We start from the raw sequence: 26,275 nt of genomic DNA on the forward strand, positions 1-26,275 counted from the left end.
GGAAACAAAAATAAGCAACGCTGAAGTCACACCTCAGTGTATATGGCCCATTGCGAAATCTCTCCTTAAGAGAGACGGACCAAGGGCACCAACTGCTATTCATGGTTCTTCTGGCCTAAAATTTCATCCTTCTGAAAAAGCCAATGAAATTGCCGACTGTTTGGAAATTCAATTCACGCCACATGACCTGTGCGACGAAAACCATGAACAGCGGGTGGAGGCTAGAGTTCAAGCTCTGCTGGAAGCCGTGGATGAAAACCCCCCTCTAAGGATCAGACCATGTGACGTTCAGAAATTAATAAAATCCCTGAAATTAAAAAAGGCCTGTGGAATTGACGGCATCCCAAATGAATGCCTCAGGCACCTTCCAAGGAGACCATTGGTTCACCTAACTCACTTATTCAATCACTGTTTTCGGCTCTCTCACTTTCCAAATACTTGGAAGGAAGCAAAAATAATAACTTTACCTAAACCGGGTAAAGACCCGAAATTTCCTCAAAATTTACGTCCGATCAGCCTCCTGTCCACGACAGGAAAACTATTCGAAAAAGCAATTTTGAAATTCCTCCATAAACATATTGAAGAAAGAGACCTGCTCAACGCAAGTCAGTTTGGTTTTCGTGCACGTCACAGCACGACATTGCAATGTATGAGGCTGGCGGACCACGTGACCCTTAATTTCAACAATAAAATGTCTACGGCTGCAGTGTTCTTGGACATCGAAAAAGCCTTTGATACCACGTGGCACTCAGGCTTGCTGTTTAAATTATCAAAATTGGAATTCCCCAACTCTTTGACCAAGCTTATTGGGTCCTTTCTCTCTAAACGTAAATTCAGGGTCTCTGTTGAAGGCGAAATGTCAACGCCAAGGGAAATACAAGCAGGGGTGCCACAAGGTTCTGTCCTTTCCCCTACTCTCTTTAATTTGTATATAAATGATGCCCCCCATACACAGGGCGTTCACCTGGCCCTCTTTGCAGACGACACCTGTCTGTATGCGACAGATCGCAAAGAGGGTTTTATTGTTAGAAAACTCCAGCGCGGTCTCAGCTCAATGGAGACCTGGTGTGAGCGCTGGAATATAAAAATTAATGAAGATAAGACTCGTGGGGTCTACTTCTCTCGTGGTCGTCGACCGCCTGAGTCTTGTCTTACTCTAAATGGAAGAAACATTCCATTTGTAAATAGTGCAAAATATCTAGGTGTAATCTTCGATAAGAGAGTGACTTGGAGATTACACATAGAAATGATCGAAGCCAAGGCCTTCAGAACATTCATTAGAGTGTATTCCCTATTCAAAAATGAGCGATTGAGCGCTAACATTAAACTAACCCTCCATAAAGCCCTTATTAGATCCATAATGACTTATGCTAGTCCCGCCTGGGAGTTTGCGGCAGACACTCATCTATTGAAATTGCAGCGCCTGCAAAACAAGGTTCTCCGCACGATTGGCAATTTTCCAAGGCGCACACCGGTCCGCGATTTGCACATGGCATTCAAAATCCCGTACGTATATGATTACATAACAAAATTATGCAGGCAACAAGCAGAAGTCATACAAAATCATGATAATGAGAATGTTCGCAACATCGGACAAGGCGAAGCCCGACACAGAAAGTATAAGAGGCTTAAACTTGGCGGCGGTCAGGCGTACGACCGTTCGAGTGACTAGACTGCCGTGGTAGCTAATACTACTAGGATATATATATAAAGGGCATAATCTGCTGTACCTGGCCTGGACTGACGGAGGCCGTGTATATATTGTACATTTAAATAAGAAATAAGTGTATTATAAATATGTGTAAATACAGACAGTTGACTTAGTACTACAGACTGACTAACAAATGACAGACCTGACCTCTCGTCAGAGAGGGCGCTACACATAGACAGGATAGTAACTTTCACTCAAAGAAATATCTGGTCATGAGCCCCAGCTGGTGCTCGACACCAAGACAGACAGACTGACTGACCGTCAGTTGCAACGTGACTCAGACTCAGACTCAGTAAGGGGATTATTCTAACAGTAATTTTGGCCAAGTGCGGCCGAAGGCCATGTCAGAATGGGCACCGACTAGACGCCAGGCAACACCATCCCTCTGCAGACTCAACAAGTAAGTGGAAACTACTCTTATCGCCATGCTTAATAATTGTGATATTATTAAAGTGTAACCCCTACAATGGGACTTGAGTTAGGAACGTTACAACAAGTGTACAGGGCGTAAGAGTGATCCAACGGAGTGATGCAGAAGTAGACAGGTGTAATGTAGAGACTGCAGAGGGTGTGTCTAGCAGCAGGGATGTGTAGATATATATACAGTGGTTGAGTAGAACAGGAGAAAGAAGAGACTAGCGACCCGCAACTGGGTGAAAAGAGAGAAAAAGATGAGGTCCAAGAATAGTCTAAGAAAGTGTAATGTGTAACCTGACACCAGTCGGCTCTTTCATTGTGATAGTACCAAAATGTATATAACTGTATATTGCTTGTTTATACTAATATAGGGTAGCATAGGGTGAGGATGTGGGTTTCTGTTGTGATTTCCTCCCTTACCCCATTTCGCACCTGCGCCCTCCTGCCGAGCCCGGTGAACAGTGTGCCCCCAGCCAATGAAGCAACGGTAGAGGAAGCAATTCAGTCGTTTCCTTAGCCCTACCCCTGTGACTGCAGTACAGAAGGTGACAGCGGGGATATCTCCACGCCCCCCTGTCACCACGGAATAACTGGTGGCATAACAGTACAGTAAAATACTTATGATGATACATGAAACCTTCAGGTTTCATACGATTTCGGAAATGGTTTCAGTAATATCAAAGTAGGTATAAAAATTAAATTTGATGATTTGACATTTTAAATTAATAAGAGTAAATGTTTTCTCAAATTGTAGTGTTCTGGGTCATGATACTATGTACTCTCATATATGACAGCAAAGTTTTGGAGGAACATGCTGCTTCCGTCTTCAGAGTCACAACTGGGAAGATAACAATCGTAACAATCACCACTGTGAAAACCTCACAACTGATATATAATTTAAAGTTTTCATAGCAACTAAATGTGACGAGCCATATGATGATGGGATTAGTATCCAAAAATCTGCAGAATGACTTGGTCTCCATCATAACACCCAACACTGATGATGGTGACTGAGGCAGTCCTCAGAATGTTGGATACTAACTCCATCTTCATGTGGCTGATCACCCAAGAAGACTTCATCTCAAAACTTGCATTAGTAAACGTTTTATTTCAGCTGATAATTATATTTATGGATACTATTAAGTAAAACTTTTTCAACAGAACATACTTATGCAAGATGGTACTCAAAGACATCATAAGTGTGTTGTGTCACTGAAATTTAAAGGATAATGGGTATCAGTTGTGATAAGTACAATTATGTATATAAATATAATATGTCATAACTTAAAGCAAAGAAAATAAAAGGCGAGTATAGTACTTAGAAGGAATTTCATCCCCATAAAAACTGTTTATTTTTGGTTTAATAGTAGCTGCTGTGAATGTATTTTACAAATCCAGTCTTTTGTTTTAGGTAAAGATACAACTGAACATGTCGGATATTTACATGGTACAGTCATGTTAGTGGAATGTGGTTTCATTGCATATTACAAGGTGTTCACATAACTTATACAGATCCACATCGGCAATCAAAATAGTCACCGTTGGCCGCTATGCAAGTCTGCCAACGTTGATATAGCTGCAGAAAACATTGCTGAAACATATTGGCAGGAAATTCCCGTACGGCGTCTCTTGTAGCAATGACGACCTCCTCGGACGACTGAAAGCTACGACCACGTAGCTTTGCTCTCACGCAGTGAAAGAGAAAGAAATCGCATGGTGCGAGATCAGGTGATTACGGAGGGTATGGCAGGATGGTGACCTGTTGCCTTGCCAGTTCCTCTTAGACAAGAACAGAGCGATGTGCAGGGACGTTGTCGTGTAGCAACAGCCAATTCTTCCTACGCCAAACGTTTCGCCAGGGGATTTGCCTAGTTTTTGGCAGAACTTGATGTTTGCCCCTTCTTCAAACTGTCACATTTTCGATTTCTGCCACTTGCACTTAACTGCAATTCACAATAGAGGCAGTAGTTCGGCCTACACTGTTTGCACACAACTGCCTCTTTCTGTGACGAGGGATGGACTGACAGGGCATCATATCGTGCCTCAACCTATCCGCTGTAGTGCACTTCAAGGACACTTTGCAGCCAATCCACGACTATGGTAGTATGTAGAAGGAACTATAATAAATGTCGCGTGTGAGAGATTGGTATTTTCACACATAGACTCGGGGTGTTAGGAGTGTGACACCACGTCTAAAAACGTGATAGCTAACGTAAATTTTGCTGCCACCAGATAACTGTACTGGGTCATCGCCAGGTAACGATGATAGTGTTACTAGTAATCAATTAGTTACTAGTAATTCAATCATGTAGGTTGTGCTGGCCAGCAGTGATGTTGTAGAACTCTGCCTGCTGAAGTCGGGTAGCTGGTTGTTGAACCGAAGCGTTGGAAGCGTGCAGGTGGGAAAGACCCCGTGAAGTACTTGGAGCGTGAAATCAAGTGGATAATGCGAACTTGTACGGTAAAACCAAACACTTAACTAAATCAAGACATAGAGTTACAGTATACAGATTTGGAGTCAAACCCCTGACCCCTCGAGAGCAGTACGCTCTCCGACATAACTTATGTTACAAGCAGTTTCGTAGTATGTACTTTCATCATGATGCCTCGAAGCTTAAGATCTTATATACTGCAGCCTTCGGGCGTGGGAACAACCGCACGATATACTGATGTAATGAGTCTTCCGGACAAAATGCCCTGTGGGTAGCGACCAAATATGGTCATCTAGCTCAGCTATTTCTCAGTAAAATGATATCAGCTTTAGGGCTGTGTGCCGAGCATATGACTTCATTACTTGATTGCTTCATAAATGTTTACATTAGGTTTATGCTACACTCGAAGAACGTCTTAAAAGGTTTCATGTTCTTTTAACTTACTGAACTCATTAAAACTTCATAAAACTTAAATCTCCCCTAAAATAGGGTTACCTCATTACCAGTTTAGTGAAACCTCATTACAGAACTAATTTTTAATTAAATATGGTACTACATTATTTTGCAATCCTTTTTCACTTTTCCAATGAACAAATTATTTCAACAATTTCAAAAACCATGGAAAGAACTAGGGCAGTAATATTTGTTGAAGAATTCAATGACATAAAACCATGAGTATTTAATAGCTGCTTTCCGTAAATATGAATGAGATCTACTGGTGTTTTCTTTTCTTTGGACAAGCACTTTCATCCTCATCTTCATCTCCATCATCTTCCTCATCTGCACTGTCTGAAATGCAAAAGATGACCCTCACATGTAATGTACAATGATTTTAGATAAGCAAATACGACTAAACTTTTGACCAGAGTGACACACTGTTATTACGTAGGTCGTACCGAAAGTCATGTACAACTTTTTTTTTGCGTGCAACCTGGGAACAGCAGATGAAAGAGAGTATGGTGGTAGGTGGAACCAGCTGTTGTGTTAACCTTGAGTGTCTTGTGACGTCAATAACTTGCATCATGTGACCAGTATCACTCCTAACAAAATGGCCGACAACCATATGTGGTTTCGCCAGCGTGCTGTCATCGAATTTCTTGTGAAAGAGGAAATCCCTGCTGCAGAAATTCACCAGACTTCAGCGTGCTTATGGAAGTGTGTGCATGGGTGCGAGCAGCGTTCGAAGATGGGCGAAATATTTTAAAGATGGGAACACCAGCATCGAAGATGAGCCTCGGAGCGGTCATCCTCGAACAGCCTCAACTGAACGCAACAAGGAAAGAGTGGATGAGATCATTGAAGATGACAGGCGTGTGACTGTGGACACAATAGCCCAAAAACTTGGAATATGGCACAGTGCAGTACAGGAGATGACTGAAAGCTTGGGCTATAGGAAAGTGTGTACTCGTTGAGTCCCGCGGTTATTGACCGAAGACCACAAAAGTCAGCGAAAAGCCATCGCCTCAGAACTGCTGCAGAGATATCGACACGAAGGCGATGATCTTTTGCTCTGTATTGTGACGGGTGACAAATGCTGGTTTCATCATTTCGAGCCTGAACCGAAACGGCAGAGTATTGAATGGCACCATTTGCATTCTCCATCAGAAAAGAAGGCAAAGACAGTGCCATCAGCTGTGAAGGTGATGGGCACAGTCTTCTGGAATGCAGAGGGGTATATTCTGGCCGAATTTCTGGAACCTGGGCAAACCATCAATGCTGCTCATTATGTCCAGACGCTGCATAAGCTCCATCGTGCATTGCGCGATAAATGTCCGGGACGAAACATCATCATCCTGCATGACGCTCGCCTCACATTGGAAGAAATTGCAAAGATGAAGTGGGAAGTTCTTCCACACCCCTCCTACAGCCCTGATCTGGCACCCTCTGACTACCATCTTTTCAGATTTGTGAAGGATCAGGTGCGTGGACGTTTTGAGACAAGGGACGCAATTAAGAAAGCAGTGCATCAGTGTCTTCAGATGGCTGGAACGGAATTTTACAGAAGAGGAATTTTGAAACTCCCAGAACGCTTGGGAGAAATGTGTACAAAGAAGTGGCGATTATGTGGAAAAATAAAGAAAGGTCTGTATATTGAGGTGGTGTATTTTGTTGGTCAATAATAAAGCATGCTACTTTACAAAAAATTGTTGCTCATGACTTTCAGTATGACCCTCGTATTAACGTCATTATGTATCACGCCTTGTTATGCCGCAAATTTAAAAAAAAGGGAAATTTGAGGCACTGCCCCAATGTTACGACAATTGCTAAGAGTTTGCACAACAATCAGGGTAAGAATGGCAACACCTAGACTGTAGATCTAGGTCAGGAATATTTGTACCCAGCAGAGATGCGTAATCGCACAGGCAGGATGCTCGCCAGACTAGGCCACTGGAGTAAATGAAATTATTGAATACACAGCGACGAGACGCTGCGAGTTCGTCCGCGACAAAAGGGGTAGGCTAATGGGAACCCACCACCCAGAAATTTAGGGCAAAGGGAGGAGTTAACTTCCCTCTTATGTCAGTTGCTGCGCCAGCCGCTAGGGGGTATAAAGACCCGAAGGAAAGGGGGGATCGATCAAAAAAATGTAATATTCGACAAGCAGCCAAAGGCTCTGCTCGGCATGGGTGTTACTAGATGGTGGATGGCGATACTTGTCTGCGTCTCTATTTCAAGTAGGTCAATTTGCTCATATTAGCCATGTCACTTAAATTTACTGTTGTGGTGAAATTGTGAAAGTGCAACCTGCAGTGTGCTCTGCGAGTTTGGATAGGCTAGGGTAGAGACTACGCCAAAGAGGGTAGAAAATAAAGGGAAGGACAGTCGCAAGCCTTACTCCCTAGGTGGGAGATCAGAATGAAGGAGAGTTAGTTAACAAGCTGATACGATGTAAACCGACAGAACGTTGGCATTTCTATATTGTAAATAAGAGTGTAAATAGACCAATGTAGTTAGGATAGGATGTACCAGAGTTGTGATTCACCCCCACGCACTAAACCTTCCCCAGACCGATCCGGAGCTATCCTAGTCCCGGCGAAGGCAGAATTGACCTCAGGCAGCCAACAACAGCCAAATGCAATGCGCAGTTAGGGTGAGAACCTGAGTTAAGGCAGTAACGACACCCCAGTCCTTGGGGGCGTGAAAGTTAATGGGTAGAGTCGGGTTAGAACCTACATGCCCACTTTACGCCATTACAAAGTGGTGCCAGTGATGGAGGGGCCAGCCAACAAAAGGATGGCGACTGAGTAATTTAGTATTATTTCATTAGCCCCCCCTTCAGGCACAACACTCCTAATTATGACGAATAGAAATCATATTCCTACAGCTCACAGGCATACCTCACAGCGATGTCAAATGGAGTCCCTCACATGACCGAGTTCCTTAGGTTGGTGCCTACTCTTTACTGTGCCTAGGATGTGACCAATGAGGTTACTGTGATCTTTTACTTCCATAGCATATATATGTATATTCTTCTTATGAAATGGGAAGATTGGGTTGAACAGGAATGGACGGTTGGATGAGTTAGTGGATTCATGCTGATAGGTCTCAGTGGACTGTGAAATGAAATTCATCGGTTATTGAGTGTGTGTTTGGGGTTTAGTGACTTCATGCTTTGCGATCAAATCTGGCAGTGACCAAGTCTGAGTCTGTTGCTCTTTAGTGTGTGCATTCCTTCTAGGATAGAACTGAATATCTGTGGTCTGACTGAATTGCAACTATAAACTAATATAAGAGTGGTGCGGCTGGTGTGTCAGTGGTAGGGTCGTCCCGTCTGCATATGGACTGGTAAGCAGGCAAAATGACGGAGCCGACAGTGTGTGATATATGCTGGAAGACAACCGTGGCGTCCTTTGAGAAGCCGCATGACGATTTAACGGCAAAGAATTCTGTCAGAAAGAAATAGAATTACTGTGTAATGGCCTACACACAATAGCGCAGCTTATCCTTACATCGCCCTCTGTTAATGGAAACGGCACAGTATGGAAAGAATTAATCACCAAATCCGAGGCCGAGAGGAGAGTGCTTTGTAAGCAACTCGTCGGAAAGGCGCTCTTCACAGCCATTCTGCGCATGTACGCTGCCATATGCGAGACTCGCTGCTCCAAATACAACAGATTTAATCACCTGAGGAATTTCGCGAACAAAGGAGATGCAAGCGAAACTCCTCAGAAGAACAGCCGAAAAGACCAAAACCGACACCTGGACCTAGAGACCCTAGGATACGATCCCAAGGTGAGGCACTGTTAAAAAACTTCTTCGCGCCCCTGAGCACATCAGGAATGGAAGTCGTGGAGGATACAGATAAAGAACAATGGCAGCCATCATACAAGGCAGGTAGGCCACCTACCACTGTGCTACCCTCTACGACCGACCTGATGCGGTTGCAGAGGAAAGTCAAAGGCATTGTTAACGGGCAGTTCTGAGTTCCACAACACCAGGAGCGGGACCAGAATTGTGACAAACGAAATGGCGGACTTTTCAGTCATCAAGAAATTCTTAGAGGATAACAACCTTTCATACTTTTCCTATTCTCCAAAATCAGAAAACCAATCAAAGCTGTCATCCGTAACCTCCAACAGAATACTCCAGCTAAGGATATCTCTGACGGCCTGGTGAGTCTGGGGTTTGACGTTATTAGCGTCAAACAAATGACAACAAGTCATCGGTCACCTGAAGGAACAAATACTATCGACCTTCCCTTGTTCCTTATCACACTACCAAGAACGGAGAAGTCCCAATAACTCTTCCGATTGAACAACCTCTGCCATAATGCCATCAGGGTAGAGGCGTACGAAGCGCAAAACAGGCTCACGCAGTGTTACAACTGTCAGCAGTTCGGCCACGTTTGGGCAAACTGCAAGCAACACTCACGTTGTCTGTGGTGAGAAGGCGGCCACCTACACAAGGAGTGCCCAGAAAAGCGAAACTCTGCCTCCACTCCAACATGCTGCAACTGCAGGTTGGCGGGGGGAGACAAACCGCATCCCGCTAATTATTGGAGTTGCAAACATGCCGAGAAGGAGCAGCAGAAAAGGATGGCACAGAGAACACCCAAAACTACCACACGGAGGGTTCTCCTCAAACATCATCACCCCAGGTGTCTCCTTCGCGGCAGCACAGAACAGCGGCAGCACAGAACAGCGGCAGCAGCAACCTCAGGAAACCCTTGTTCCGGTGGCGTGTCCACCCACCACAAGAAAGCAGATTCTACCGGCCCCTGCACTGCAGAAGGAAACAGGTCAGTCAGTTCAGGCTCCTCATGTAAACAGTCAACCTCTCGACAATATGTTCAGAGTGGTGGCTGTAGTACAGCAGATCATGACAGAGTTCAATTGTGCAGTGTCTGAGGACAAAATAGTGGCCATTACAAAAATTGTATTAAACCTCATGAAACAAAATGGCCACTCAAGTTCACAGGCCTCTCAAAGTCATAGCATTCAATGCGAATGGCATTGGGAGACAGCACTATGAGCTCAGCAAACAGCTGCAAGAAGACATATCTGAAACCTCATGTGAGGTTCTTTATTCCAAATTACCTATTCTATAGAATCGACCGCCACTCGGGCAGAAAAGGCGGAACTGCCGTTGCAGTTAGAAAAGGCATTCCCCATAACCTTGTAGACCTAACACCCCTTGTTTCAGTAGAAGCGACAGAGGTTGCATACCAACTGGTAATAGTGACGTTCTGCTTGTAGCTGTTTATAAATCTCCAGGCAGAGCCTGGAGTGATGATGACATCACTGAACTCTTAAGCTTTAGACGTAAGTCTATTTTGGCAGGCGACTTGAATGATAAACACCCATTTTGGAACAGCAAAGTTTCAAACCCATCAGGCGGGAAACTCATGAATTTATTTGATATGAGTGAATTCGTAATTTTAGCACCACAGTGCCCCACTCATTATTCCAGTGCGGGAAATGGTGACGTGTTGGACATGGTGGTTCACAAAAATATCAGAGTGTACGATGTCATCGTCTCTGATATTTTGGATTCAGATCACCTACCAATAGTATTCCACATACTGGATCACGAGAAAATTAGGAATCTTTCGAATGTATTGAAAAAATTACAGATTGGGAGTGGTTCCTGATATGAGTGAATTCGTAATTTTAGCACCGCAGTGCCCCACTCATTATTCTAGTGCGGGAAATGGTGACGTGTTGGACATTGTGGTTCACCAAAATATCAGAGTGTACGGTGTCATCGTCTCTGATATTTTGGATTCAGATCACTTACCAATAGTATTCCACATACTGGATCACGTGAAAATTAGGAATCTTTCGAATGTATTGAAAAATTTACAGATTAGGAGCGGTTTCAAAGCCTCACTTCTGAGTTAATATCACCTAAACTAGAAATTAAGCCGGGGGTAGAAGCCGATAAAGCGGCACGCGACTTTGCAGCCTCTATTGCTTTGGCAAGTAAAGTTACACTTTCGGACATAAACAACGATCTTCCTCGTGTAGACCTTTGGATGAAACATAAGCAGTGGCTACGAAAATTGTGACAAGAAACCAGGGATTCAGCGTGTAAAACGGCAGTCAATTGGGTCACAAAATCAATCAGGCGAATGACCCGTAAAAAGGCACTTGAACGGTGGGAAGCAAAAATAAGCAACGCTGAAGTCACACCTCAGTGTATATGGCCCATTGCGAAATCTCTCCTTCAGAGAGACGGACCACGGACACCAACTGCTATTCATGGTTCTTCTGGCCTAAAATTTCATCCTTTTGAAAAAGCCAACGAAATTGCCGACTGCTTGGAAATTCAGTTCACGCCGCATGACCTGTGCGATGAAAACCATGAAGAGCGGGTTGAGGCTAGAGTTCAAGCTCTGCTGGAAGCCGTGGATGAAACCCCCCCTCTAAGGATCAGACCATGTGACGTTCAGAAATTAATAAAATCCCTGAAATTAAAAAAGGCCTGTGGAATTGACGGCATTCCAAATGAATGCCTCAGGCACCTTCCAAGGAGACCATTGGTTCACCTAACTCACTTATTCAATCACTGTTTTCGGCTCTCTCACTTTCCAAATACTTGGAAGGAAGCAAAAATAATAACTTTACCTAAACCGGGTAAAGACCAGAAATTTCCTCAAAATTTACGTCCGATCAGCCTCCTGTCCACGACAGGAAAACTATTCGAAAAAGTTATTTCAAAATTCCTCCAAAAACATATTGAAGAAAGAGGACTGCTCAAAGCAAGCCAGTTTCGTTTTCGTGCACGTCACAGCACGACATTGCAATGTGTAAGGCTGGCAGACCATGTGACCCTTAATTTCAACAATAAAATGTCTACGGGTGCGGTGTTCTTGGACATCGAAAAAGCCTTTGATACCACGTGGCACTCAGGCTTGCTGTATACTCATAAGATATCAAAATTGGATTCTCGAACAGTTTGACCAAGCTTATTGGGTCCTTTCTTTCTCTGAGTAAGTTCAGGGTCTCAGTTGAAGGCGAAATGTCAGCGCCAAAGGAAATGCAAGCAGGGGTGCCACAAGGCTCGGACCTGTCCCCTTACTCATGGAGCTGAGCCCTTCTGCAGGAGCCGCCAATTCTGCAGCTACTCAAGAATTTCCCAGCATTTTATGGAACCCGAAGTTTCATTACCGTGTTCACAAGAGCCCTCCACTGGCCCATATCCTGAGCCAGATCAATCCAATCCATACCATCCCATCCTATCTCTCTAAGATCCATTTTAATATTGTCCACCCACCTATGCCTTGGTCTTCCCAGCGGTCTCTTTCCTTCTGGCTTTCCCACCAATATTCTATATGCATTCATCGTTTCCCACATTCGTGCTACATGCCCTGCCCACCTAATCTTCCTTGGCTTGATCATTCTAATTATACCTGGAGAAGAGTACATGTTATGAAGCTCCTCATTATGCAGTTTTCTCTAACCTCCTGTCACTTCATCTCTCTTTGGTCAAAATATTCTCCTCAACACCATGTTCTCAAACACCCTCAGTCTATGTTCTTCCCTTAATGTCAGAGACCAGGTTTCGCACTCATACAGAACCACAGCCAAAATTATAGTTTTGTATATTCTAATTTTTATGTTTTTGGACAGTAGACAAGACAACAAAAGGTTCTGGACTGAATGGTAGCAAGCATTACCCAAGTTCAATCTCCTCTTGATTTCCTCCTGAATGAGGTTTCAATCTGTTATCGTTGTTCCCAGATACCTGAATTGTGCCACATTTTCAAAACATCTGTTTCCTACCTTTATATCATGATTTTTCCCTACATTTCAGTGACTAGACAGCAACATATACTTAGTTTTCTCAGTGTTTACTTCTAGACCAACCTCTTTACTTGCATCAATTAAAGTTTATGTGTTTTCCTTTATGATATCTACATTATCACCCAGTAGATTCACATCATCAGCATAGGCCAAAAGCTGATGTGTCCCGTTTAATTTCAGTCCCACCTGGTTTCCATGGACCTTTCTAATGGCATATTCTAAAGCAAAGCTGAAAAGGAGTGGTGATAAAGCATCTCTTTGTTTTAGACCATTCTGGACAGGAAATTTATCAGACAAATGTTTACCTACATGGACTTTACTATACGTTTCATTTTAAATACATTTTAATCAACCTAACTAGTTTCATGGGTATCCCAAACTCTATCAGAATATTGTACAATACACCCCTCCTAACTGAATCATAGGCTTTCTTTAAGTCTATGAATAGCTGATGTACTGTCTCATCGTACTCCCATTTTTTCTCCAATTGACGAATGCAAAAGATCTGATCTGTAGTTGATGTGTTATGTTAAACCCACACTGATGATCCCCAATAATTTCATCTACGTATGGACTTAACCTTGAGAGAAGAATATTGGATAAAATTTTGTATGAAGTTGATAGCAGTGATATCAATCGTTAATTGCTACAGTCAGTTTTACCACCCTTCTTCTGAACTGGTACAATAATAGACCTGTCCCCTACTCTTTTAAATTTGTATATTACTGATGCCCCCGCCCACATATGGTGTTCACCTGACCCTCTTTGTGGATGAAACCTGTTTGTATGCAACAGATCGTAAGGAGGGTTTTATTTTAAGAAAATTCCAGCGTTGTCTTAGCTCAATGGAGACGTGGTGTGAGCACTGAAATATTAAAATTAATGAAGTAAAGACTCAGGGGTCTACTTCTCATCGTCATCGACCGCCTGAGTCCTGCCTTACGTTCAATGGAAGAAATATTCCATTTGTAATTAGTGCAAAATATCTAGGTGTAATCTTCGATATGAGAGTTACATGGAGACTGCACATAGAAATGATCGAAGCCAAGGCCTTCAGAACATGTATTAGAGTATATTCCCTATTCAAAAGTGAGCGATTGAGTGATAACATTAAACTGACCCGCCACAAAACACTTATTAGATCTGTACTGACTTATGCTAGTCCGCCTGGGAGTCTGCAGCAGACACTCATCTAATGAAATTGCAGTGCCTCCAAAACAGGGTTCTCTGCACCATTGGCAAGTTTCCAAGGTGCACACCGGTCCGCGATTTGCACATGGCATTCAAAATCCCATACTTATATGATTATATAACAAAGTTATGCAGGCAACAAGCAGAAGTCATACAAAATAATGATAATGATACTGGTATTCCCTTGATGCTGTTCTGCCATTTCCATCACAAAAGTCATTCATGAAATACATACCAACATACTCTGTATTAGAAAATAGTGCCCTCTTTGTTTCACTTTTAATGCTACTTTGACACTGGAAATAAAATGAGCCATATATAAATTCTGTGTAATTCTGTCTTGTGATGTTGTGGTCATCACACACACAAAATGGATAAAATTCTGAAATTCTGTAACTCTGAAACAGTTACCATGATTCTAAATGAAGTTTAAAAATCATCCACTACAATTTGGACATTGTTTGTTCTATGTCAGCTAGTGGGGGAAGGTGACCAGTATCCAGAATGACATTTTCTTTTACCACAGTATAACCATTTATAATACAAGTTCTTGAAAGCAGAATAAACTCATCATTTTCCTTGACACTTGCAATGCCATCCTCAGGGGTACAACAGAAACTAAATCAAGTTAAATTTTATGATTGTATATAATTTTAAATTTTTAAAATCCTCCTAACACTCCTACATATAGACTAACATCTTACATTACAAACCATGCATATTAAATTTCTGTATGAAAAAAATATATGACTGTTGATGTGTTGACCTCATTTCAGAAATGGTCAATAGGAGGATCCACTGACCTTCAAGCTAAAGCAAGGTAAAAATTGTTTGCCAAGAAAATGCAGTAATTTATCTAGTGAATTTGTCATGAAGGTCAATTAAGTGTTATCCAATAGAATTTAATGGGGAAGGCCTTAACTGTATAAGTGTGAGGTTTTATATCCCCCCGATGGTGTCTCTACTTTGATGTAGCGGAGGGGCTTCTGTGGTCATATGACCCTGAGAACTATGTCGGCGGTAGCATACCTACTAGTAGAGCTACCCATGCCGGACAGGTCGAAGGGGGTGACCCAGACTAAAAGAGATACCCTGGTCCTCCAAGTTGGGGGTTCAGCGAGAGGCTGACGACCTCTCACAGTAAAAAAAAAATACAAATGTCTCGAAACCTGGAATCAAGCCTCAGAAACCTCAACAGAATGGAAGACGACAATTGGCAAAGAATATGGACTACTCTCTAGGTACAAGGAATGTGAAAACCCTCAATAAACCGGGTGCCATGAAATCGGTACTAGAACAGACAGATAAGTACAATATGAAAATCACAGCCATACAGGAAATTAGATGGCTGGGTAAAGGACTCATGGACTTAAAGAAACATACTGTATGTTACAGTGGTAAAGCAGAAGGCAATAAGGAATTTGGTGTAGCCTCTGTAATAGAACGAGAATTTATAAACGCAATAATAGACTTTAAACCAATAAGTGAAAGAATTTGAACTTTGAGAATTAGAACGAAATTTTTCAATATGACGTTGATGAACGTGTATGCACCTATAGAAGAAAAAGAAGAGGAGGTCAAAGACTATTTCTATCAACAGACGGAAGGGACATATGGTTCAATACCAAGTAATGACATAAAGGTTATTTTAGGGGATCTTACTGCCAAAATAGGTAAAGAGAAGGAATACAGAGGAGTAACTGGGATAGAAACTTTACATGATACAACCAACCGTAATGGAATAAAATTAACAGATTTTGCAGAAAGTAAGAACTTGATCATCAGCTCTACATACTTCCTGCACAAAAATATACATAAAAGAATATGGGCAGCACCGGATGGTGTAACCTTCAATCAGATAGATCATGTCCTCACAGAGAAACAATTTGCGATGAATATCCTGGATGTAAGAACATTAAGAGGGGCAAACTGTGATAGTGATCATTACTTAGTACAGGTTAAATATAGATGTAAAATAAGTTGTCAAAGATCCAAGCAGTATGAGAAATGTAAGAAATTCAATATTGACAAGATTATGGAGAGTGATAAGAGAGAAGCATTTCAAAATAAAATTAAAGAAATTAATGACAATAGAGCAAATAAAGAAGTAACGGTAGAAGGGATATGGGTAGATTTTAAAACCGCAATAATTACAGAAGCTGAGAGAACTTTGGGATATCAAGAGACACAGGATAATAGAGAATGGTTCAACGAGGAATGTAGGGAGAGTATAAACCTCAAGAATAAGAAATATATGGAAAGACCAACAAGAGCAAGAAATGAGGTGTATAAAGAAGCAAGAAGGAAAGCAGACAAGATTTGCAGGAAAAAGAAACAGGCCTTTCTAAATGAGCAATTACTGCAAATGGAAGAAGACTTCAAAAATAACAAAACAAAAAATGCCTTTGGTCGAATTAAATATATGAAAGGTTTCAAACCAAAAACAGAATTTATCTGAGACAAAAAAGGGGTTCTAATAAATAATAAAACAGAGATTATGAATACATGGAAAGAATATTTTGAACAATTATTAAATCAAAATCAGAATATGAAAGATAACGAGGACAATGAAGAAGAAAATACAGACGATGGTGAAGGGGAAGAGGAAGAGTTAATAGAGCCCCCAACAAAGGAAGAAGTGGAAGAAGCATTAAAGGAACAAGAACTAAATAAAGCACCAGGAGGAGATAACATACCAGCAGAATTATTGAAGGCAGGAGGACAAGAAGGAATAGCAGTACTCCACAGAATTATAAATAAAGTGTGGGAAGAAGAAAAGATACTAGAAGATTGGGGAAAGAGCATTATATGTCCCATATTTAAAAAAGGGAATAAATTAACATGTAGTAATTACAGAGGTATATCATTATTTAAATGACCTAAATTTGAGAAAGAAACTAGTGAAATGCTACATTTGGAGCATTGCTTTGCATGGGGCTGAAACTTCGACATTTAGGGCAGTAGATCAGAAACACCTGGAAAGCTTCGAAATGTGGTGTTGGAGAAGGATGGAGAAGATAAGTTGGACCGATTATGTGAGAAATGCAGAAGTGTTATTTAGAGTCAGTGAGCAGAGGAATATCCTACACGAAATAAGAAAACGGAAGGCTAATTGGATTGGTCATATCTTACGCAGTAACTGCCTTCTAAAAGAAGTTATTGAAGGAAAGATAGAGGGCAGATAGAAGTGACCAGAAGATGAGGAAGAAGATGTAAGAAGATGCTGGATGACCTTGGGGACAGAAGAGGATATTTTCATTTGAAGGAGAAAGCTCTAGATCGCATCAAGTGGAGGAACTGTTTTGGAAGAGACTGTGGACCTGTCGTCTTGACAGATTACTGATGAATGAATGAATCATTACTACCGACAACATATAAAATTTTAACAAGGATACTAAAAAAGAGACTGGATCCATATATAGAAAAAACAATAGGAGAATATCAATCAGGATTTTGACACAATAGGTCAACAATAGACAATTTATTCACCCTGAGACAAATAACGGAGAAATGCTGGGAATTTAATACAGATATTTACCTATGCTTCATAGATTTTAAACAAGCATATGATACAATAATAAGGAAGAAATTAAGGATGATTATCTCCACTTTTGGTATTCGAACAAAACTAAGCAGAATAATTAACTTAACCATGACATAAACAATCAATCAAGTTAAAATCCAGAACCAGTTAATGGAATGCTTTAAGACAAATCAAGGATTAAAACAGGGAGATAGTTTGGCACCACCATTTAATTTGGTATTGGAATATATAGTGAGTAAATGTAATGTAGACACAAGGAACACAATAGCGTATAAACAAACGCAAATAATGGCGTATGTGGATGATATTATTATGGTATCGAGATCCCTAAGAGCAATGAAGGAGACATATAAAGAAATAAAAACCATAGCAAAAATAACTGGCTTAGACGTGAATGTAAATAAAACTAAAATGCTGATACAATCTAGAAGGAATCCAAGGCAAACTGGAGAAATTAACATGGAAGGGGACGGGATAAGAATAGTTGAAGACTTCATTTATTTAGGATCGAAATTCCGCAAAGATGGAGAGGAAAATCATGATATAACAAGAAGAATAAAACTAGCAAATAATGCATATTTCTCGTTACTATCAGTTTTTAGGTCAAAGGATATACACCGAGCGATTAAAAAAATATATAAAACGATGATAAGACCGGTGCTTTATTACGGATGTGAGGGTTGGATGCTAAACAAAAAAGAGGAATCAGTCATCAATTCATTTGAGAGGAAAATCCTAAGATGAATTTATGGACCACCAAGAGAATGGGATATGGAGAATAAGATATAATAAAGAGTTATACAAATTATATAATGAACCAGAGACCTCAGTGACGATAAAGCTTAAAAGATTGCAATGGGCTGGCATGTACAGAGAGTGGATAAGGAGATGTGGTAGGAGACGTGCTGGGAAACCAAGAACTAGATGGATTGATGCGGTGGAAGAAGATGCGAAGAAGTTAATGGGTGTAAGGAACTGTAAGAGAGCAGCACAGGACAGAGAGGAATGGAGTGGCTTGATAAGGGAGGCCAAGGCCTGGCATCGGGCTATTGCGCCATAGAAGAAGAACATGAAGAGGTTTTATATGCTGTAGCTCTATGCTGTATGTTTATGAAGTTCGCTTTAGTGTGGATTCAGCTAATCTATCAGTGCATGTATATGTAATCCTATCTGAGGCAGTATAGTAATTATATCATTAGGTTCACCTGTATACATCTTCTAGTTGATTGAACAGGCAATTACTACCTTCACATTTCTGATCATCAGTTAAAGTTAAATTTGCATAGTGGGGGGTGGAGTCCAGTTGGGTCCACTTGGCACGGCGGCCACTGATTGGCCTATTGTACCTGCTCCGGGTGATTGCGATGATGGAGAATTTGGTGGAATGAAGATTGGCAGGGGAAACCGAAGTACTCAGAGAAAACCTACCCCAGCATCACTTTGTCCACCACGAATTCCACTTGACCAGACCCAGGTTTGAACCTGGGCCACCATGGTGGCAAGCCAGCAACTTACTGCTTGAGCTATTAAGTGGCCGATCATCAATTAACTTTCCAAGTGATTTATGCAAGTAGCTGTGTTAATTCTCCTTAATGTTCATGATTACACCTTTCTTTTTTTTGCATGATCAATTTTTATGGCCATTTGTTCCTAGGATCCATAAGAGTGTCTGTTGTTAAATATACGAACAGCAAATTTTGAGTCCTTCTTGAGTCTAATACTTCACCTTCATGTATATTCCTTATATCTTAGTTTGATTCTTCTCCCAGTTTGACCTCTGTAGGCTTCCTAACACTCTGAATATTGTTAATGTAAATGCTCTTACTGTTGTATACGACTGAGATAACTGTTTTACTTCTGAGTATGTTTCTTACAATATTGTTGGTCTGAGAAGCTATTTGTATATTTATGTGTTTATAAACAGTTCTGTTATACATCTAATGTAACTACAACTATACATTTAACTCACCCATTTTTTCCATACGTTATTAACAATGCATATGGATCCCGTGGCAAATTTAAAGTTTACGCTGACTGCCATACTAGCATCACACATGCTATGATTATCAGTAATAATGATGACATTAAGTTCTTCACTATGCTACAGGCTGGAAGGTTGAGGGTTTGAGTCCCGATGAGGTCACTGAATTTTTCAATGGACCTAATCCTTCCAGCTGCACTTTAGCCCTGGGATCGACTCAGCCTGTAACTGAAATTAGTACTAGGAATCTTCCTGGGGCGGTTAAGGGCAGCTGGCACATAAGGCTGACAAGCTCACCACCCTCTATGGGCTGACTGTCTAGAAAATGTGGGAGTCTCAACCTCTCACAACCCTATGAGCCTTCACGGCCTGTTACAGGCATAGCTTTACATTTTTTTTACACTTACTGTCCAATATATGTTTAATTAGTTTGTTTTCTGTGGGTTGTAAAAATTTCTGATATTAGGCCTAAGAGAAGGATCCTATCACAATGCCTTTAAGTGGTTTGAAAAACTGATTATTTTATTGAAAGTAATTTTGCTGCAGCATTGTAGAGACTATCAGTCATTCCTTGAATGGTATTATGATGCAATTTGCTACCAATTATGAAGTTGTTTGTTAAATCAAAGAATTTATTAACTGGGATGTTTACATATAAATCTTTTATAAAAAGTATCATAAATTTATAGCCCGGTTTTAGTGAAACAATTAGCTCATTAGCAAATCCTATTGAGTATTTTGTGTTAAACTATTTTCTTATGATTATACATTTTATCAGTTCACTGAGTGTATATATTTGGCTGGTTTGTAAGTTTGGGTTGATGTTATTTATTACCAGTTGGATTGGTGTATCATTCTTGTGTAACTTAATTTGTGCTACCAACTGAGGTGTTTTTAAATTTATTTATCTTATGTATTTCTTCTTTTCTGGTTCCTTACATGAACACCGCTTTTTACTCACATCTGTACTAATTTCTGGAAGTTTCATGTCGAGTTTGATGGAAGTATTTTAATTGTATTTTCTTCTATAAAATTATGTACAATATTATTCAAACCATCACTGCTAATTATTACCACTGTGTTCCCTTTGTCAGCCTTGGTGACACACTGATTCAGACTTCTTTCTCAGACTAGCCATGATATTGTGACATGTTAATACACTGTAAGGCAGTGGCTTCATAAACACCCTGGGATATCCACATACAACATTAGGATGAATGTTTATAGCTTGTTGCTACGCAACAGTAAGCGTGCCAATAGACTTGTGAAATAGCTATCATGGATTTGCTTTATGTGTGGTCTGAACTATACAACAATAAAACTGCGTTTTCTGCATTGTCCATGCCACAGCTATATAACATGAGTCCACTTGCAGCTAAGGAGAGTCCAGGAGGGTTCAGCAGTCGAGAGTACAAGGACAAGAATGGAACATGTCCTTAGTGAATTGTGAAGATTAAACGAGTACAGATTAGGACAGAGGAGTACAGAGTGATTGAAGATGAAATAACAAGGCTTCATAGTGATCAGAAGCGCTAGTTTCTCTGTTGAGATCCACTGCCAGGAGATGTCTGGTGAAGATGGAGAATCCTAGTGTGTGTGCAACGCTGAACTGTGAAAGTATGTAAATCAACAGTAGCGCTGTGTAAGGTTTACTGGAGGTGGCTTCCTCATTAACTTCCGTATGATGTTAGTGGCCATAAAGCTAATGGCTTCATGTTGACTGAAATTTATCTGCTGCATTGCACTGTCAGTTTCTACAACAAACTTCTCCAAGTATCACTTGGTAAGTTGTTCATGCTTATATTTTAGGTCCAGTTCCATAATACTGTCTTCTTTGGGAGTAAGGACTCACTTAAAAGAAGAGGCTCAGTTTTCCATCTGCTTTCACGCTGGTTTCTTGCTTCATTTATTCTTGAAACCTGAAGATGGAGGTAATACCTTCTCCCAAAATGTCAGTTGCCTTTCGATGGACTACACAGCATTATATGACAGAAGTTGGTACTCTTTCTTCACAACCATCACTGGGAGAACCTCCAAGAAGAGACTGCATGCCACTGGAAAAATATTCTTCAGAGTCTGGTTGATTATATGAATTTTTATAAGAATGTTTCTGTTTATTGGATAAACTATTAATTTTATGAGAAAGGTTATTGTAAAGAATGCCACATTCCCTTTTTTGTCCATATGCTTTGCCAAGAGTCTGCATTCTCTGAGGGTGATCTATAAAGGTTTGTGTTTAATTTGTTTGTAGAATTACTTATACACACAGTCAGATAGTCCAGCTGCAACCACGCTGTGGGCAACATCATACACATACACTTCACAGCTCCAGCATCTACAGCCTCACACACATGTAAGGCCTTCCCCAAAGCCATGCCATAGCTCAGGCAGTTAATCGATGGCTTCACACTGCAGTGACGTGGGTTCAAGCCCAGGTCTGGTTATGTGGGATATTTAGTGGACAAAGTGGCGCTGGAGCAGCTTTTCTCCAGGTACTTCAGTTTCTCCTGCCAATCTTCATTCCACCAGTTGCTCCACAATCACCATCATCATCATCATCTATCATCTGGGGCTGGTACAAGAGGCCAGTAGTGACCACAGTACCTACTGGACTCAGTCTTGCCCCACTTCCCCTTAACTTCTACTGGGTAACGCTTTAAATGTCATATAGTAGTAAAATCTTTATAACAAAATCACCACCTAAATTAATTACTGTGGTTTCTTGAAAAAAAAAATTATCTTGTTTTAGTTTAAAGGTCAATGCCTCCTACTTTACATCTCTGAGTCTCTTCAATACATCAACAACCAGTTCTTTTATAAAAATCTTTGAATTGCATACAGAAATTTGGTATGTGTGGTTTGTAATTAAGGCTATATATATGACTGCTATGAGATTTTTAAAAATTTCAAAATATGTACATTCACAAAAAAAATAACCTACCTTAGGTTCTGTTGTAGGGCTAAGAATGAATCTTTGAGGATGATACTACAAGTGTCGACAGATTTTGGGACATTAGTTTCATCAAATTTCAGGAACTTGTGGTGTAACTGACTGTAGTATGATAATAAACCTTATGGGTTGCAATCATGCACGACTTGGCATAATTATCCAAAATGGCAATTCTGTGAATCTCTTTGAATGCCATGGATATGAGAAAATTGTCACTGCTGCGAACAGAACCCTGATCCCTAGTCATTCACCCATAGTCCAGTTGCTGTATTAAATCCGAATGAAAACATTCCATACGAGATTTGAGGCTCTCACAACACTGACTACCAAGAATGTCTTCTGGGATATGTCCAAACAGTACCAGCTCAGAGGTCCCAGAACACCGTCACGAATAAAACAAATCATTCGACTGTGTCCAGGACTAATAATGACATTACCACAGATATATACATAATTTAGAACTTAATAAACAATCAGTAGCAGTTTGATTTGTTTCATTCTGGTCTGTCACACTAACAATTACAAATATAAATCACTCTGGCCAATGTGACCTGTAAGTTTATTACTACATGAAAAACTAAACACCCTTACATGTTTCGGTCTCTGTGGACCATCTTCAGAGGGCAAACATCACTACAAATAGGAAACCACCTTCACATAAGTTGTTTAGACGTAAAGTACGTACACTTATATGTTACAATGCATAGTACACAAAATAGAACATTACACAAACATAGCAGTTTCCTGGGAATGTAAAGTTTTTAAAAATTATTTAAAATTTCTTGATACTAATTAAAAATTTTGCATTGTCAATAATTAAAATTCATAAACCATGCAGGCTCGTGTTCATCCTCCCATCGTCCCTCTTGTATGGGGCAGGTATTGTCTATCTTGATGTGGAGGTTCTTTATATCTTCCAGGGTTTGCTCGTGGCTGCTGTGCTGTTTTCACTGTTTCACTGACATGTAAGGGTGTTAAGTTTTTCATGTAGTAATAAACTTACAGGTCACATTGGACGGACTGATTTATACTTGTAATCAGTAGCAGGTTTCATCTTCTACATGTTGCCCAACAACATAATACAAATAGGTAACAACAACCAGTTTAAAAAGGAACTGATGAACTTAGTTATTAATAGATGCTATTATTCAGTTGAAGACTACCTCAATGAAGAACTCTGTAATACTGACTACTGATATGCAGATCTGTGGAATAAGTTACATTTCTAACAATTTTATGTTATCATTACTTTCAATACTTCTATTGTCATATATCTAATAAGTTAATATTTATTTAATTACTGTAACTTCTATAATGTATATCTAGCATGGGCATATCCTATATCGGTGTATTTTGATCTCTGGGATGAATAAAAGTGAATGAATAACTCTCCTCAGAACTACAATTTGAGTACTTTATCGTGACAGCTTTTGATCATACACTATTTCTTAAACCCATTTTTTTGTTTTCAAAGTTGTAAACACTTTCGTATTAATTTAGAGTTTGTGCAATGGCGTTCCACCATAAACTGCACTTATCAAACGATATACATTCATGTGCGCGGTCGGTCAACACACCATTAACCTTTCCCACCTCAGGCAAACTAATTGGTGACGAAACAATGCACTGCTGTCCATTTATCGTCAATACAACATAGTGGCCGACTACAAAAAGAGGGATCTTTTTTTTTACCTTTATCCTCTGCAGCACTTTCCTTTTTACCAGCATCCTGCGAAGTTTGTTCGTTCACAAGTTTGGTTAAAAATTCATTGGTTTCTCGCTGCATTGTTCTAAGTGTATTAATAGTAGATTTCAGGCTTCGATCCCCGAACGCTGTCGGAGCCGACTCGTGAAGTAATTCTCTATGACTGTCAAAAATTGCAACACTTGGACCCCTTTGGCAAACATTACTCCTTTCACTCATGGCAGCGAATTATGTGACAAATAGGACATAGATAAGAACGGATAAGAATTTGGCACTTCAATATTGGCAATCACTGCGAGATTGCGAATAGGGGTGGTGTATCTCCCAAAGGGGAGGGGGACACATGCAGACTAGCCATCTATGTTCAGCTACATGAACTAGATAGTCTGGTAATGACTGTAATCGGTCATATTACACCTACCGCAAACAATCGAATCGCATAAGTGTCAGCCAATCAGAGGATCTTAAATTTCGGTTGAAGGTTTTGGGCGGTTGTTTCAGTAATACCGCGTAGTTTCTGAAAATGTGTGTACGCCGTTGAGGTATGTTGTGCAACTAATTAGATTAATTAGTAAGTAGGGACTTTGATCTGATGTTGTGAAACGAGAGTCGACATTTACGCATGAATTTACATCTGTGTGTTACTTATGTATATGGATTATGTGTATTGTATTGTATTTTCATCCGTTTTGTTACATAGTAACATTTGGACACGTCATTCAGTAATATAAGTTAACAAAATAAATCTACATAGTTACAAGCATACTACGAACTATATTGATTGATTGATTTATCCAGGAGTACAACTTAACAAACAAACCTACAAAGTTACAAGGATACTAACAACATTTTACAATCCTAAGCAATATGTAGATACATTTGAAAAAGAAAAAACAAATACACAAATCATTGTATAAAACTTATTATTTGCTATGACATCCCAATATGAGTACTTTCACCATCCATCTTTTTATTTAAAACTAAGGAATTAATTTATCATGTAAAAGGAATGTTTCAATAAAAAGGATTTTAAGTCTCTTTTAAAAACTGAAAACCCACTGAGTTTTTTATTTTGTCAGGCAACTTACTATGCAATTCTATCCCCATATTTACCACACTCTTTTTAAATAATGTAGTTCTACAGAACTGAACATGAAAATCCTTGTTTATTCTTGTATTATAACTATGAATATTTATATTCTGGATCAAATCTGCTTTGTGCTTTTTTATGTAACACAACACCTCTAAGATATACAACGAAGTAACCGTAAGGATGCCATAATCTTTAAAAATTTGCCTGCATGAGTCTCGTTTACCAAGTCCACCAATTATTCGCAGCACCCTCTTCTGCATTCTAAATACCTTTATACTATCACCTTCACACCCCCAAAATATTATGCCATATCTCAATAATGATTGAAACTTTGCAAAATAAATGCTTCTTAACATATTTGGACTCAAAACTCCTCTTAGTGATTTAATTATGTAGGATGTTTTACTAAGTTTTGAACATAATGACTGGATGTGGGTACTCCATTTAAGGTTTTCTGTAATATCTATACCTAAAAATCTCAGTTCTGATGAATAAGCAATTTCCAAGTTGTTANGGTAATTTGTTTCAACAAATTGTACTCGGTGGGATAAGTAAGATTTAAACCGTAAATTAGTAACCCCCCCTGATCCCATAATAGTTTAATTTATCTAGTAGTATACTGTGGTTTATCACATCATATGCTTTTGTCAAGTCAAAAAATATTCCTACTACTGTACTATGCTCAGTGAAATTAGAAACAAACATGAAGTCAGTGTTACTACGATACTTCATCCAAATCGTATTTCTGTATTTTAAGCATCTTTCAGTGTAGCCTAAAGAAGGACCGTAGAATCTAAAAAAAGTGAGAGTGTACTTTGATTCTGTTATCATTTTTGTATTGTTTCTTGCAGTATAGATGGGAAGAAAAAAAATTGTTCTGCTGAAGCATGCACGTCTTCCAGTGAAGAAACTGGATTGAGATTCTTCAATTTTCCCATAGATTCAGCACGGTATGAGCCAGATCTGAAATATTATTATAAAACATACTGTAATATTTTGGCGAGT

The 26,275-nt window shown here is 40.0% G+C and overlaps 1 protein-coding gene across 1 annotated transcript; it reads right to left on the bottom strand.

Annotated features, from left to right (window-relative positions):
• Nucleotides 1-5,081: 5,081 nt before the first annotated feature.
• Nucleotides 5,082-24,483, bottom strand: LOC111865887. The gene is made up of 2 exons (XM_023854317.2): nt 24,165-24,483; nt 5,082-5,349 (listed from the first exon to the last, which is right to left on the bottom strand). The coding sequence occupies exons 1-2, from the start codon at nt 24,394-24,396 to the stop codon at nt 5,273-5,275; spliced, it is 309 nt and encodes a 102-aa protein (XP_023710085.1). The 5' UTR covers nt 24,397-24,483; the 3' UTR covers nt 5,082-5,272.
• Nucleotides 24,484-26,275: the final 1,792 nt, after the last annotated feature.

Source organism: Cryptotermes secundus, unplaced genomic scaffold (assembly GCF_002891405.2).
Source record: "Cryptotermes secundus unplaced genomic scaffold, Csec_1.0 scaffold968, whole genome shotgun sequence".
Lineage (NCBI taxonomy): Eukaryota > Metazoa > Arthropoda > Insecta > Blattodea > Kalotermitidae > Cryptotermes > Cryptotermes secundus.

Coding starts and splice junctions, on each gene's coding strand:
- LOC111865887 (XM_023854317.2), bottom strand. CDS start 24,396: ATGAGTGAAAGGAGTAATGTTTGCCAAAGGGGTCCAAGTGTTGCAATT. Junction 5,350..24,164: donor AAGTGCTGCAGAGGATAAAG/GTAAAAAAAAAG, acceptor TTTGCATTTCAG/ACAGTGCAGATGAGGAAGAT.